This window comes from Heliconius melpomene, chromosome 10 (assembly GCF_056956725.1).
Source record: "Heliconius melpomene rosina isolate 202511_hmr_F chromosome 10, ASM5695672v1, whole genome shotgun sequence".
NCBI classification, from domain to species: domain Eukaryota; kingdom Metazoa; phylum Arthropoda; class Insecta; order Lepidoptera; family Nymphalidae; genus Heliconius; species Heliconius melpomene.
Genome location: NC_140398.1, coordinates 12,731,256 through 12,747,936, shown reverse-complemented (window position 1 = coordinate 12,747,936; position 16,681 = coordinate 12,731,256). Strand labels below are relative to the sequence as shown.

At 31.9% G+C, this 16,681-nt stretch overlaps 1 protein-coding gene and 3 non-coding genes across 4 annotated transcripts; 2 read left to right on the top strand and 2 right to left on the bottom strand.

The window, feature by feature from the left end:
- Positions 1-9,636: 9,636 nt before the first annotated feature.
- On the bottom strand, positions 9,637-9,708 carry TRNAW-CCA (transfer RNA tryptophan (anticodon CCA)). Its single transcript has one exon. It is a non-coding gene; the product is annotated as a tRNA-Trp (tRNA).
- Positions 9,709-10,250: 542 nt separating this feature from the next.
- On the top strand, positions 10,251-10,323 carry TRNAR-CCU (transfer RNA arginine (anticodon CCU)). The gene has a single exon. It is a non-coding gene; the product is annotated as a tRNA-Arg (tRNA).
- Positions 10,324-10,572: 249 nt separating this feature from the next.
- LOC146535725 (uncharacterized) lies at positions 10,573-16,654 on the bottom strand. Its single transcript, XM_085190594.1, has 12 exons — positions 16,496-16,654; positions 16,030-16,204; positions 15,655-15,942; positions 15,106-15,383; positions 14,603-14,788; positions 14,081-14,371; positions 13,742-13,859; positions 13,324-13,463; positions 12,481-12,770; positions 12,154-12,366; positions 11,271-11,460; positions 10,573-10,745 (listed from the first exon to the last, which is right to left on the bottom strand). Exons 1-12 carry the CDS (start codon positions 16,539-16,541, stop codon positions 10,588-10,590), a joined length of 2,373 nt encoding a protein of 790 aa, XP_085046720.1. The 5' UTR covers positions 16,542-16,654; the 3' UTR covers positions 10,573-10,587.
- Positions 11,117-11,190, top strand: TRNAT-AGU (transfer RNA threonine (anticodon AGU)). Its single transcript has one exon. It is a non-coding gene; the product is annotated as a tRNA-Thr (tRNA).
- Positions 16,655-16,681: the final 27 nt, after the last annotated feature.

Below are 16,681 nucleotides of genomic sequence, written 5' to 3'. Positions count from 1 at the left end.
CCTTAATTGCCATGATTCAAATACTGAACTCTACATCATATATGCATATATCTACTAAATCTTATCAGTAGATATCATGTTGAAAACATAAATATGGGTTTGTCATCAAACACTATAAAATTGTAATATCGAAAAAATGTTAATCCTTGTGATTATTATTCTTAGATGTCCCACTCCAAAATAGTTTTATTTTTCTCATACTTATATTATCACTTTTTAATGTATCAAGAACGTTTAGAATTCTACATCCTCGTACAAGCTAGACAAAGAGAATTTAGTATTAAAATAGAGTCCACAAATTTCAGTAATGATTAGTGTCAGATGGCAAACTTTCACAGACATATTTCTTTGCCACAATCTATACTAATATAATAAAGCGGAAGAGTTTGTTTGTTTGTTTGTTTGTTTGTTTGAACGCTAAGATCTCCGGATGTACTGGATCGATTTACTTTGTTTTTGTTTTGTATGAAAGCTGCATTCTTCAGAAGTGCTATAGGCTATATAATATTACATTACACATATATACTAATAAATTAAAATATTTTCTAATTTGACATGCAATTTATTCTGCCATGTTAATAACAACCGTCGTCGCTACGCGACCGCGATCGTTACCGCGTCATTTTGATATTCATCCTTATGAAAATAAATATAATAGTCACTTTTAGCATTTCATCTAGATTGAAATTATATTTCTATAGAAATTATATTCTTATATTTCAAGCAGGCGTAGCCGCGTCCGGGTCCGCTAGTCTTATATATAACACTGACATTTAAACAACTTTTTTTTATCCAAATTTAAAATATTCTTTATTCAAATAAACTTTTGTAAGCAGTTTGGAATCATCGAATGAACATAAAACTACCACCGGACGGCAATTCTGCTGAGGAGAGCCGGCAAAAAACTCAACAGTTACTTTTTTCAATGTCATCGGTAAAAATTTATTATTACATAGACTGGCAGCTAGTTATCATGTATGACATTCAATTGATATTAAATCCATATATTTTTAACTATATTAGTACTATATTATCCTTAATAATATAGTATCGTTTATAAAATAGTTAAAAAGAACACACACGCGTATTATAGTTACAACTACATACATATTAGAATAAAAATTAACACAATAATGCTGTAATGATTTTTTTAACATTCCTATCAGTATGTATTAGTTTCTAGAAATATAGTTTCTAATTTTAATTTTAGATTGCATGAAGTCTGTTCTATATGTACATAGGTGTCTCTATATTTTTAATAGCATTTCTTTTAGCTTTATGCTGTATCCCGCACATAGCCGCAGGGGGAACCTGGGAACCTAGCGTTAAGACTGTCTCCATTCCCACTAAGACACTGCCGTTCCCCACTTTCTGTCGGATTCTTGAGGCATTGTGTATTGAGTGCGGGACTCAATGGTCAATCCGCGCTTACCCGAAGTGGGAATCGAACCCACCACTGACGCACGGCCTGATAAAAAGATTTAAAATAACAACATATTATGTATTTTATATATTAATCAGTTTATTAACAAAAAAATATATTGAAAAACCTTTCTAAACCCTGCAATTTATAAGTACGAAATTAAACATTTATTGTTCTTTTATACGTCGCTATTGCAAAAGGACACGACATTAATTATTATTAATTATGCAACCTCGACAACTTAACCATTATTTTCTAGGGATTTTCCTTGCTTTTTAATGAACACCATCACATATAAAAAACTGAAATATAACAAACTTTATTCTTGAAAAGTATAAAATTAATAGTTACTAAGGAAACGTGGCAGACCGACCACATACTGGTTTGACATTTCAAATAATTTATTTTCCTGGTTTTGTGTATTAATAATACCTAGAAATGCAAGTAGTATTTTCAAGTCAGTACACTGTAGGTATCCAAGCCGCGACCTGTTTCGCCACACCCGGCCAGGCCTCCCTCGCCGTCCAATCACGAGGCTCCAACGCGAACTGTAATCAGTAACGACTTTCAATGCATTAGACTTCGTTCAACCTTGGGGCTTGGATACAATGATTGCGTCAGCCACTACTGAATTATGATATTTCTTCGAATTATTTGTTTCATATGATACGTACAATATGTAGACACACACATATGTATTGGTTGTCGAATGACGTGTTATAGAAATCCATTTAAAAAATCCCTTTTGGATAAATGTATTAGTTACTCTTATAAAAATATTATTAATATCTTTATAAACTTCAATTGTAAAATATATTATAGTTAACATAACGTATGCAATTATATTTATAAATTTGCAATGTTAATAATTATTTATACAAATGCCACCTATACATAAATACTTAGTAATTTTACAAAACGCATGCATGAATCTTTGATTTACAGTTTAAATTTTTCTATTTATAGTAGACAGAGGGAACATAGTGTGGAGAGTTTGAAATACTCTTTTCTTCGCTGTTCGCCCGAATTCTATATATTACATGTTGAATATCTCATCAGTCGGTAAGACCGATTGCCACAGTTTTTTTTATCAGAACTGGGAAATAAACTTAATATATTATCCAAAAATATAATTGGATAGCTGTTACAATCAAACAATTATAATTGCCATATCATTTTTATTGTTTTAAAATATTATTTTTACTGTTCTTATAAACCTAATTCATTTTAATTTTGGTAAAGGGAGCACAATGTTAAGAGACTCCGCTCGCCACTTTCTGCCAAAATCTAGAAGCCTTGCGTATGGTGGCGGAATTCAACACGATTTGCCTCTACACCACAGCGGAGAAATGAAAGTATTAAATATTTCATTTCTTCAAATGGGAATTGAACCTAAAACCTGTCCTGTTACAGTCACATATTTGTGCCACTACTGGCCTCATTTTTATATTCCTGCAGTAATTTTCCGTGGTGTTCGAAACACTACGTTATACAACATTGTTTATGAAATAGTATGCTATGAAAACAGATGTTCGTCGAATGCAACGTGAGACTCATACTGTCACTAGAAAATTCTCCACGACAACGCAATATAAAAATATTTGAATTATGGATACCAGAAATCAAGCACACAACATGGTAGGCAGAGGGAACCTAGTGCTAAGACACTCCGTCCCCCACTTTCTGCCGAATTTTTCGAGAAATTAAAATAAAAATATTAAGAAATAATAATTCATTCCCTCGAGTGGGGATCGAACCCACCACCGCCGCGTTACAGTCACACCCTTGTGCTCTTGCACCACGACGTTAATTAAAAAGATACAAAGGATACCTAGAATTTAATTAAAAAGATACACATCCCCGAATTCCTTTGCACACCAATAATAAAACATACGTTGCTATAGACGTGTGCATGTACTTGTTACTGCAATAGCGTTGCAATGTTTAGTTAACTCACTAATAAACTTCAATTACTGCGAATTGTATGTTGACTCTACAGATCACTATCGACTTCATAAAATATTGTCTCGCATTCTAAATAACTATAATGTGTGAAAATGAGTTTTTTAAACAGTTTACAATTAAAGTTTAATTATCTTTAAGGAGCCCGTATCTTAAAAGAAAAAACGGAAGCCTTATTGTCTATATATGTCGGTCTGTCCACCATTTTTCTCAAAATCACGTGATCAACAGTCTCTTGCAAGGGTTGCACCACAGAAAAAAAATATTTTAAGTCAGTGCAGTCAAAATCACAAATGCACAATCGTTCACTTTTACTGCGTATTGTGATATTACCTAATAATTAAAAATTATAATTAATTATAAAAAATAAAATTATAATAGGAAATTATAATTTTATACCTAGCGTGTAACAAGTTTTACATTAGGTACAATTAATGCACCTGCTTGCAAACTTCAGACTTGTTAGTTGGGCGAGCCTATTTGCACTTGATTGGTTTTTGATATGGTTAACGACGTTAAATTCGCAGCCAACAGTCTGTTGAATATTACACCTTAGGCCTATAAATTTTCTTATAGATTTGACACTTTGACGTCATTTCTACTTTTCACTACTTATAACCAAAATAATCTAGAAATGCTGTACCGTAGATATCTGGCGTCGTTATTATTATAATGCACTCTAACTCATACTATTCTAATCTAATGCAATTTAAATATTTGCAAGCAATTGTGCGTAGTACTTATGATATAATATCAATGCTATAAACCAGTACGTGATATGGATAAGTATGATATCAGAATAGTACATCAGTTCAAATACACTACATACATATCACATTAGTAGGTACTGTTTGAAAACAGTACCTAGTTTTAGTTACGGGTTGTCCTCCAATACTCTAGGTACTTTGGAACTGAGGTTTTTAATTATTTACGTATGTATATTAAATAGAAATATATTTAAAAAATGATTTTGCCTGCTCGTTTTTTGTCAAGTGTTAATATGAAATCTTGGTGATGGCTTATTTAGTGTTAACGCGAGGCTCCTTCTGCCTACCCTGCTATTTGCGGGATACAGCGTGAAGCTGAAGCTGAAGTCAATTACTATACTATATTATGTACAAGAATATTATTGAGAAAAACAAATTAAAATGCTTATTTTATATAATTGTCGACAATTTACGTAATTGTAAATAATTTATAAGTAATTTTAATAGCTAAAGTTGTTCTAACTGCGAAGAATACAAGTGCTTGTATAAGACAAACAACAAAACAAATTAAAAATACAGGTCCAAGTATAATTTTAAGTCATTTAATTTCATGTTTATTGTATGTGTTGACTTCCTAGGCATTAATTAGTATGGCATCTAGTTAACATCCATTTCGAATAAACAATAAGAATATCCATAACAAAGTGTATGAATACATCCATAATATTAATTCGTTCCAGTTTGAAGGCGATCGGAAAATTCCACTGTTAATCGGTGACAATTATTTCAATCTAGATGTTGGCTGGCGCCCCACAATTCCAGGACCAGCTGCGTCGAAGTGAAGCTTTATAATTTAGCGTCAATTTCGTGGAAATGTATGCAAGAATTAACTAAAGTATCGGACTTGGTACTTCGTATATAGCCCATGGGCAACATACCTCCCTTACCTATTACTAGCGTTGACTATATAATATGTTTTAAAATATTTATCGCCCAGAAATACTTTTTAGTGAATACTAAATATATTATGTTTCAGTGAATCCAATATATGAATGCGAAATGCTACTGTAAATGCGACCAGTTGTGGGTTCGAATTCTACTCGCGGAAATGAAATATTTCATATTTTTATGGCAACAAGTCGCCACTCAACACTCAATGCATCCACAATTCGACGAAGGTATTCTAAGCTGACTGCCTTAACACTAGGTTTTTAGGTTCCCTCTGCCTAACCTGGTATGTGGGTAACAGCGTAAAGCTAAAGATGCAACCCAGACAAATAGCCTAGCTTGATTGATATGAATATAACGTCTTAAGAAATATTATTCAGCATTACAAACACTTTCTGATGACGTTGAATATTGAATTACCTGAATGCATTATTTATACATTACTTGCATACTTGCATTATCTGGACTGCGCACAATTAATATATTATTTATACTTATATAATATTTGAAATAACAAACATTTTATCTAGGTTTTAGAGATACCTTTAGGTGATTCACGACTTAATCTTAATTTTGAGTCACACCCAAGTACAGCAAATACTAAATACAATTATTTATTTCACCTTGTTGAGTAAGTCCTAAGGACTCGAGGGTCAGTGACGTTAGTTTAGAAAGTGATTTGCAGTCTACAGCTGTGGGGGGTGTGGCCGCGTCTGGCACGTACGCTCTCTGGCGTTATCGAGCGAAGCGATAACCAACTCACGTTTGTAATATCACCAAAAGGCATATTATTGCATCAGCAATACAAAAATAGTATTCGTATACGTACACGTGTCTAAAGAGTTACACATTTGCTAAATGTTATTATTATTTTGTATATGTATACCTATACGCCATATCAAATTTGGCTTTCCCGTTCGTCTTGGTACGTTGTTTGTTTCGATTTAGGTGCATATTGTATAAGAATTACACTGTTTTCCGTTTGTGACGAGCGTGTCCGGTGTCGCGCGCTGATTGGCGCGCTCTACCAAGCCCCCGCACGTCATGCTATATTTCATTATTTGTTGCCACAATAATTATTGTGTAAATGGGAAAAATTTTAACGTTATATATAATATACTATACTATAAGCTTACTTAGTAAATTCAACAGAGAATTAATACAAAAAATTATATTATGCAATATTTTTAAATTATTTGTCACACACAATATTTAAAATAAAATATTTTGATCATTTTAAAAATGATCTAAATATTTTACTTAGATTAGGAACGTCGATTCTTTTTATATCAATTAACAATACTATGCAAGTAATTATTATTTAATAAGGATTCGTTTATTACTTATTATTTTTAATAAATTTCAGCGTTTTAACCATCCACATTTTTTTTGTTTCAGCGTCACCCTGCATCTTCTTCTTCCACATGTAGCAGGGTAGAAAGAGGGAGCTCAGTGTTAAGACACTCCGCTCCCCACTTTTCGCCAGAATCTGGAGGTATACTCAACACACATGTTGAGTATCTCGCCATCATGTCAAAGAATTGAAAATATTAAATATTTTATTTCCTCGATAGGGAATCGAACTCACAACCTGTCGCATTTACAGTCATATCCTTGTGCCTCTGCGCCACGACTGGCCTCACAATCATTTGCAATCATTCAAAATACATGCGCAATTAATTAAATGTACCTAGATAAGAGTGCACACGTGAACGTCTGGCCTTCAATGTAACATTCGAGGCAACACTCACTAACTAATAAATAGATAAAATTTCGTGAATTTAAAAAAATACCACTTCGTACAGTTCAATTAATGGATTAAGTTATATAATAAACCTGTTAATTAATATGTATCTATTTAATTTGTGAGTGATAAAGATATCATTAACTATTTATTATAATAATCATATATATATGTATCTGTATAAAGTAAAATAATTAGGAATATAAAATAAGAATTATAATAAAATCGTTTTTTTTTATTTACCTACCTATTTTAGTTTTTATTGCAAATTTACATAAAATTTTAATACCTACATTTTATTATGTTACTTTATTAAAGTTGTTAAAATAATTTTAATACTGAACAAAAACTTCTCTTCCTGGTCTGCTCTGCGTGGGTATAATTACGTAAGTAAATAAGTAGCTAACTACCTAAACGGCTTTATATATAAAAAGCCAATACAGCTAGCTATAAGTTAAATTTTAACTATTTTAAAGGCATAAAAACATCAATTAATCTTTAAGTATTTTTCATTACAATATAACAAAAGGTATGACGCAAACGAATGTCTTTGTACAACATATGAAAATATGAAATTACTAACGACAAAAACGCGGCCTCACCGTCACCGTCACATTTTTTTTTTATTATATTATAGCGAATTTTATAATTTTAGAAAATTTTAATCATAATTATAGGCTATGAGTTGTTTTTCATCTAGATCTGTTCATTTGAACAAACATCCATTCTCACAAAATTTTACATTTATAATCTATAATATCGTAATATATTAACATTTATAAGAGGATAAAATTTGTATTTAAAAAAAATTGAGGATGTGCAAATAAAAAAACATTTATTTAATCTGTGAGTACGCGGAACTATGAATGTAGGTATTTGCATTGAACCAAGCAGAATGTGCCGATGTGGGGTGTGACCGCGCTCACGCGCGCCGCTCAGAACTGGGGTCAATTGGTCCGAAAAGTTCACGAAAACTTAACTGACTATAATAAAGAATTATTAATATACATTAGACGATCTGCGTCAACTGTTTTGACGTCATTGACTTACCAATCATTGATGCAGTATAAGTTTCCAAGGTTAAAAAGAGATTTAATTAAAGCTCATTGTTGTTTAATTAATATTCTACGGGTTATATTTCTCAATCGTAATAATAAAAATGATTTAGGTTTCTTTAAATTATTGTTATTTGTAGGTATATAAATAGGTCCTACAACAAAAGCCGGTAGGTATCCGTTTTGTCTAGATATGTAGTTAGGTCCCTACCATAGAAAAGCGTCATTTTTATAAAATTTTGGTATATTTATGTTACATCGATGCTTTCAAATATTCCGGTGATTCATACAATTTATTTAGGTCATATATACTTCAGGTGATATCTGCACTATCTTTAATTCCACCAATATCAGCAAAACAGTGTTTTTTCCTTTTCTTTTTCGTTAAAAATTAGTTTTCTACCTAACCGTGCATCATCTCTGAAAATAAATCATGATAATTTATCACGTTTACAATCAAAAAAGCGTTTTCATAAGCGTTAAACAAAGAAACGTGTAAAACTGATAAAAAAAATATTTTTCCACTTAAGATCACAGCACGACCTCCAGTACACACCCATGCACAATTCAAACACCCACACACAAACATTTGAAGGCGTGTTCATATACATGCACGTAATTATGTATTGCTATGCAGGAGAGCACACTAACATATTTGCGTGTGTGCGTTGCTCCAAGAATGCGATTCGTTTACGAAGGCGCCAGCAGACACGTATGCCAGTCACCTGACCATCTCGACCTCGAAGTACAGTAACTAAAACGGCAATATATAAAAAACATTTCAATGAATAATAAGCTTTATAGCGTTTCAGTGACAAGGGAATTAAAACTAAATTGCTGTTTCGAGTAGGACGCTAACTAATATATGATGAATATCCAGTAAATTTATAATGTCATGACGTTCGCGGTATTTCAGTTGCTTTATTAAAACAAACGATACAGCACATTATTTATTGTAACTGATTATAGTACTTATGTTTAACTTGTAGCTTCTTCTAAAATATTATTTCTTAGCATAACTACATACTCATGTACACAATACATAAATGCATTTGTGTGTCTATATGCGCAGACATACATCAGTACATACATATTCCCCCCATATCGTTACTAATACTAATTTAAAGTGCAAACAGTCCATAAAATAACACTAATTTGTATTAACAATTTGTACTTTGTAGATACTCAATTCTGTGGTCAGTCAATTTCTGGCTTGAAGCGGAAATTATTTGCGGGAGTTTGTACCAGTTTCAGTTAACACACTTGCTTAGAGAACATTTTAATTAATTTAAATAATTAGATTTCTATGTCTATATGATATTCTATATGATATTTTATGCTTATCGTCATATTAAAGGAAAATGTCTAAATAATTCAATATATTGTATATTATAGGTAAACACCACAGTTTTACAATGTCATGAGTTATTTTTCTATCCTTGACATATGAATATTTAAGTGTGTAAAGTAAAGAATATTAATAAAATAAACATAATATGAAAAGAAAATAAACACAATAACAAATCAATAGGTTCTTACGGATCCATTAAAATTTATAAATTATAAATTATAATTATAATTTTATATACAACTGTCATATTTTTTGTTTTAATATTATCGACTATTGTATATTGCATTAGTATTTGGTATTTGATAGATTTTTGTTATTCTAAAGTAAGCAGTTCTCATTTTTTTAATACTAATTAAAAAAATGAGAACTGTGTAATTAGTAAGGATTTTTTTCGAGGAAATATTTTGCTTTAAAATATGAAAAAAAATAAAGTCAAAGAGACAAATTGACCCCGACGTGATTTGAACACGCAACCTTCTGATCTGGAGTCAGACGCGCTACCGTTGCGCCACGGAGTCTGTGTTAATATATTTGAAATAGTTGTATATATACTGGGAGTAATAGATATATATTTAAAAAATATGTAATATTTTCTATTATAGTAAATAAATAAGCACATAACCATTGTAAACAGTATAAAAATTAAATTTACAAATGACTCTACACTTAACACTGACATCAGCGCGCTCTATTATCTAGTTGCGGAACTTTTTCAGATCATACATGTCTTACTACTTCCATTCAGGTAGTTTATCATATTTGAGGAAACTAGATGGCAATCTGACATATTCTCTAATAAATTTCACATTTAAATTGTTTAATGTTCAATTAATTTGTAATTTCATTCGTCTTTCATTTAAATATTCGTTGTTTTTGAAGAAAAATTATGATGTATCACAAATTTTGCGTCTCAATGATCTATCGATATATGATTTACAAAATTACATGTGACTACGGTACCTTATTTGTGTTATTATAAATGTGTATTAAAATATAGTTATAATAAAGATATAAAAATATTAATTGTTATTGTATTATAATTTGCATCTTCGTATCATCCGCCCCTGTGGCCTAATGGATAAGGCATCGGCCTCCTAAGCCGGGGATTGTGGGTTCGAGTCCCACCAGGGGTACACTATTGTTTTGTATTTTTAAAAGTTTTAGAAAAAAGTATAAGATAACTATATTCTTTTAATTATTAATATTAACATTTATTTAAAATGCAAAGTATCAGAATACCTTTAACTACAAATACAATACGTCTAATTTACTTTTATTTAAACAAACAAAATAACATCAGTTTCTAAAAACAGTGTACATATTTGGTATTTACAGTTCATATACAAAATCCAAATCTTCAATAAATAAATAAAACTGCAATATAAATTGATGTACTTTTAATAAAACGAATATAAGAATGAGATCACGAGAGAAAGTCCGACATGCACTTTCCAAAGCGGCGTGGACGCGGCCGCGGTGCTTAGCAGCGGCAGGCACCGCAAACCAGAATGCTGCAGGTAGTAACCCACTTGGTGAGGCAGGCGGCACTCGCTATCTGCGATCGAAGGCAAATAACCTGAACTATAATCTATATGAGCCATAATAATGCCATAAGTGTCAATGAGATTTGTTCATAAAAACATTTCTTGAAAGTGAGAGAAAGTTGTTGTATACGAATATGTATGTACCTACTACATAGGTGTATGTGATATGTTGGTAAATGGTTAAATTGTAATTTCAATAATTCTCTATGTGTTGGTACTTTTTTTGATGATCTGGAATGATGCTTACATTTTTGAAATAAAAATAGTTGTAATATTTACGTACGTAGTATGTATATATAAAATTATAATTAATATAATGTATTGATTTCGTAATTTAATCAGATTTATGCATATATATGGTAATTTCACAATTTTATTCATCGGCGCCGTGGCTTAGTTGGTTAAAGCGCCTGTCTAGTAAACAGGAGATCGGGGGTTCGAATCCCCCCGGGGCCTTGTGGAGACCGTTTCGTCCTTTTGCTCATTTTTATATTTTTATTTTATTTATTTTGAATTTAAATTTATATATATCTTACGGGCACAGAGATTTTTTGTTTGCAATACTGTTACAGCGAAGTGAGCCGGCGGGCAAAATTCTGGTGAAGGACACGGCTGCGTGAGGTTGAATATGTAAGTTTCCCTTTCATTCAACGTCTGGCAGCTACGGGATATTTCAGCACCACGCCACATGCAAACTAGTATTTGTCCTTGGCCATCATTGCGGAACTAAAACGGACATAAAATAACGATTATTTTTATTCCCAGTTTCACTCTCAGCTTTCTATAGTGACTCTGAAAATTTTCTAGACAAGATGGAGGAGATGAATTCTAAAGGTGTTGCGTGTTCTATGGCGGATTTCAACGCCGCGCCTTGTCTTGACACCAGAGAAAAGAAATTAAAATAATAAATATTTTATTTCCTCGACGGTATCTAACCCATAACCTGTCGCGTTTACAGTGTGCTTGTGCTTGTGCTCTTGCGCCACGAGTGTCCTATGATATTTTATATTTTTTTAAATTAAAAATATTGATAGATAAAAAATAAAATAATAATTGTATCTACATTTTTTGTTAAAAGAGATCTAATAATATTGTAATTATAGCTGTCTCCTTCCTACTTCCTTTATTCTGGTAATTGTATGCTTAAAAAAATCATATTGGTGTTTTTTATGGTAAGTTCAAACTTACACATGTAAGCTAATTGAGAATATAAAATAATTAGAAACTAGCGTCATCTAGCGGTAAATTGAAAAGGCTATTAAATTTATAGTTCCAAACATGCCTCACAGATGGCAGTAACGTACAAAATTGTTTTATTATAGAAGATAATGTGGAGAAAAAAAGATTTTAAAACTAAATACTCTCTGCTTACTCCACTATACGCGGAACAGGTACATAAAACTAAAAAGATATACTTACTTGCATATGTATTAATGCTTGTTTTCTCAAGTAATATGGATGAATACGATAGTCTTGTTCTCGGCCCGGTATCGCGAAGTCCTCGTACGGCATCTGGTGGAACTCAGAGCCGTTGACTGTGCATTGAGCACCGAATATTCTAGATGGAATAACACTTTTTACTAGATTCATGTTCACTGCACTAATAACATCCGTAACGGTTTTTGAATTTACCTAAAACACTTAAAATATATATTTTACAATCCAAAAAAAAAACCAATCGAATTGATAACCTCCTTTTTTTACAGAAGTCGATTAAAAATTGGGAGACATTGTCAAACCACTCACCGTCAAAAATAATTCGGAATAATCAAGGTAAGCATTATTGATATTCTGAAAGCTGCTCATGTCCTGTGCCGTGTAAGCAAAATAGATATCGTAGAAAGTACTACGCAGAGAGTTCATTAGAACTCTAGACCTTTCTAGCTCATCTGCCGAGGGTTGATCTGTGGGACTTACGATAAGAACCACCGTGTTGTGGCCAGCGCTACTGTTGTTATGTATCTCTTTTAAAGTTTGGTTTCGACTATGCTGAATTATTCTTGATATCACATTAGGCAGATTCAGACGGTTTGGCCCTGAAGTTATGTTACATATTATATAATTTCTTGGTGTTGTGGATATTAACAAGCCTTATATCTTATTCAGTTTTTGATCTATCATAATTTTATTCGCTATTATTCTTCCTACATTTTTATCCTATATTTTTTTAATAAATACACCAGACGTAGAATTAGAATAAATTAATATAGGCACAACTAATATTTGAATATAATTATGATGAAAAGATTGACACAAAAAGTAATTAATCTATAATTACAAAACCATGTCCATTGTCCATACCATAATACCTATCCCATTGTTTGGAAATAGGAAAGTCTATAAATGGACATTACAATGATGAAATCATCCCAGAGCACGAGCACACGGAGTAAGACAAAACGAAGTGTTGGATTTCAGTTACAGTCATCATGTTGTGTTCCTAATTTTAGCGGTAAATAGATTCCGGAGTGCCAAACCACTAATTTATCTCTATATGCCCACTATATGCTAAAAGTATAAATGAAGCAGCAAAAGAAGCATGAAATTAAAAAAAATGCTAAATTAACTTTTGATATACTTTCTACTTACAATCAATGGATGCATTTGAAATGGTAGTAAACAATGATGTTAGGTTATTTGCAGGGGGGACGATCCATCTGCCCGTGTTACCATGCAGTAAGCCTATGGTACTGCGTTGTGCCTCCACTTCTAGAGCACCACCTATCCAACTTTATAGAATTATGAAATTTCATATTAATCACATTTAAATAATGATGTAAGAATCCTAATATAACCAGGTCCAAGAATACCCATATAAATAGAAAAGTATATAAATTTTTAATTTTTTCGGATTTGAACCTGTAAGTATCTCTTTACTAACAAGTCCAATTGTCTCAAATAAAAGATATCTCAATTGAAGCTGAATGTTCATATCCTACTAAAATTTTAATTCCATATTAAATATAATGGATAAATATCAAAATTATAATAATTTGTTTCTACTAACGACATAAACTGCTCCACTTCGTATCCTTTCCAGCTTCCATCAGTAGCTACAATTAAATCTATTACCGGAAAATTATAACTGACTCGGCATTCTCGATGGTTCAGTCTCAATAGCGTTGCTAAAATATCACAAGTAAAAATAAAATGAAAGAAGGTAAGACTCCGTAACATTAGTTTTTTTTCATATCCTCGTTTCTTTTTTGTTTAATTAGAATGTGACCAGACTGGATTTCTATATAAAAGTACATAGGAAAATGCCAAAGAATATTTTTAAACGTTATGGAAATTCGCAGGTAAAGCTTAATAATAACTTAATATAAATATTTTATTAACCACTTACGAACATAATTCATAAATGCCGTGACCGCTGCCTCCGTGAACCTTAACATTTCCTCCTTTGGAATATAAACGGTTATTTGTTGTAGAGATAGCATATGAGCGAATCTAGAAGTTTCTATCGATAATTGTGAACTATTAACTATTTGAGAGAATAACGCGTGTCTGTTACATGCACGGACAGTAGGTTCAAAAGAGACCCCTTCATTTGAATAGTACATCTCTATTACTTGTGATAACCGCAAACTTCGTCTCTGCGCGACCCATGTTGGTAAATAATTGGCTAATATAAGTCCTGAAAAAAATATTGTTATATTTAAATAGTTATTTGGAAAAAGTGGTAACCATATATTTTTAACAAACTAAAATTTTTATTAAAAAACATTACAGTCTAAATTTGAATATAAAAATTATTATACTATAAAAAAATTTATAAAGTAGTATTAGACTATTAATCTTATTGAAGTACTTGATTATGTCTACATAAAAAAAATACAAAAATAAACAATTGTATTTTAATACTGACCGTCAATACCAGCTAAAATTTCTGCGTCAGTAAAATGCCAATTGGGCAGGGTTTCATTAGGTGGAAATATATAATAATCGCGTGGAAGAAGAGTATCGTTCCATCTGTTACTACTCCCCACTAAAATGCGTTGCGAGGACGCTCCAACTCTTGGTCCTTGATTTACTATTACTTCTGCTAAATCTCCTAAAATGAGGGCATTTATTTTTATTTATTTATTTTATTTGCAATATCCGACGAAAACGAGGGTTCTTATTAGTTGGATGTGTTTGTGTATTGGGTGTATCTGTATGTGTTAACATGTGGTATCGTACTTAGTTCACAAAAGGATGAACCGATTTTGATTTAGTTTTTTTAATTCAAGGAGTTCTTAATCGAGTGTATAATTATAAAAAAACCTAACTGTAATTTACGGTCATGTATTGTATATCTGCAATTATGTTTTTTTAATCTTGTTACAATTACAAATCATGACTGAATCGTTTAAGCGTTGTTATTGTTACCTGCTAATGTCGCAACCCATATATTACTAATGTCGGAAGTCTCAATGTCTTGTTCATCAATGTCAAACGATTTAGTTTTTGTATGCCAGTCCTCTATTGCTGAATCTAACAAAGCTTGTGATATTTCTTCTTTGAATATATTAGCATTTAAAATATCACTAATGCTTACTCTCTGAGCCTCCAAAGAGGAAGCTAAAGCTGCCACGAGATGTCCTGGTGATATTGTGCCCCAGTCAGTTTCAATCACTCCGTCTTCTATAGGACATCTGCTATACACTCTGTAAAATATTGAGCTTCGATATGTAGGTACATGACCTAATAGGTTGGTTATGTTTTTTACTTTTGGGTGTCTAAGTAATATGTGACCCTTGGGTCAGTTTAAAAGTAAAACAAATTATTTATGATTAATCATGGAGGTAGGTATATTGTAGTTGTTTACAGGTCATTTGGAATCGGAACCATACAATCGGGATCAGGGAGCGGCTTATTATGCTCATATAGTAAACATGGCATGGTATTTTTCAAAATAGCTAATTCCGTTAATCTTACCTATTTGCACTTTGCTCCATAAGTTGACGATTTTGTATAGTTAAAGGACAAACAACACTTTCATCGCCTCTCTCCCAAGGCCTGACGGTTGAGCTGAGCATTTTATGCAGTAAACATTTTTCTATTTTATTAAGGGCGTCATCTACATTCAAGATATTCGATTGGCTGGGTAAAAACAATTCCATTAAAAGTTTATATCTATGAAATTGAAATGCAGAAGCTCTGTACGGCAAAACGAACTCTGATTCTACGGAGTTGGCTGCTTCTTCAATACCATCGAGGCGAACACTGTGAATAGAATTTAGAGAAGTGTATTACGTTATAAACTATGATATTATCTTATATTATATAGTCATAATTTAAATAAGAAAATACCTCCTTAATAGAGCTGTACTTAACAGTCTCATGTCGAGACGGGAGTCAAATTCCAGTCGTCTTAATAACGAAAGAAATACATCAAGTCTTCGAGGAGCAGTCAGTGTAGGACCTCTGTTTTGGTAGCATTCTATAAGATGCGACGGTATGCTTGATAATACTTCTTCTTCCGAGGCTAAATATGCAATAGAAATATGGGTAGGTATAGTTAAAAGTCGTATACTTACTTATGTATAATAAACATGAGTGCAAAAGAAGTGAACCATAAAAGTGTACACTTTTTATTTCATATTAACTTATACTTAGTTCAGAGAAAAAAACTAAAATATATTGAAAAAGAGTGACTTTTTTTACTGCTGTGAACAAAAAATATAACAACTCAATAATTATTTAATTATACTGAGCGCACAGATTGTATTTCAATTGACAACTTATATTTTAAAAAACATAACATTGACAAACTCACAAGTAAATACTGTAAATAATAACACTACTAAAAGCATTTTCTTCATCCTTTAAATTATTATTGTTACATTATGACAATATCAAAATAACTTGTTTCACGTTAGGGTGTGTACGACACACTCTGCAATCAGTGGTGATAAGATAGTGGTTCACTGTGCAAGTAGGGCGATAGTGCTCAATGATTAAC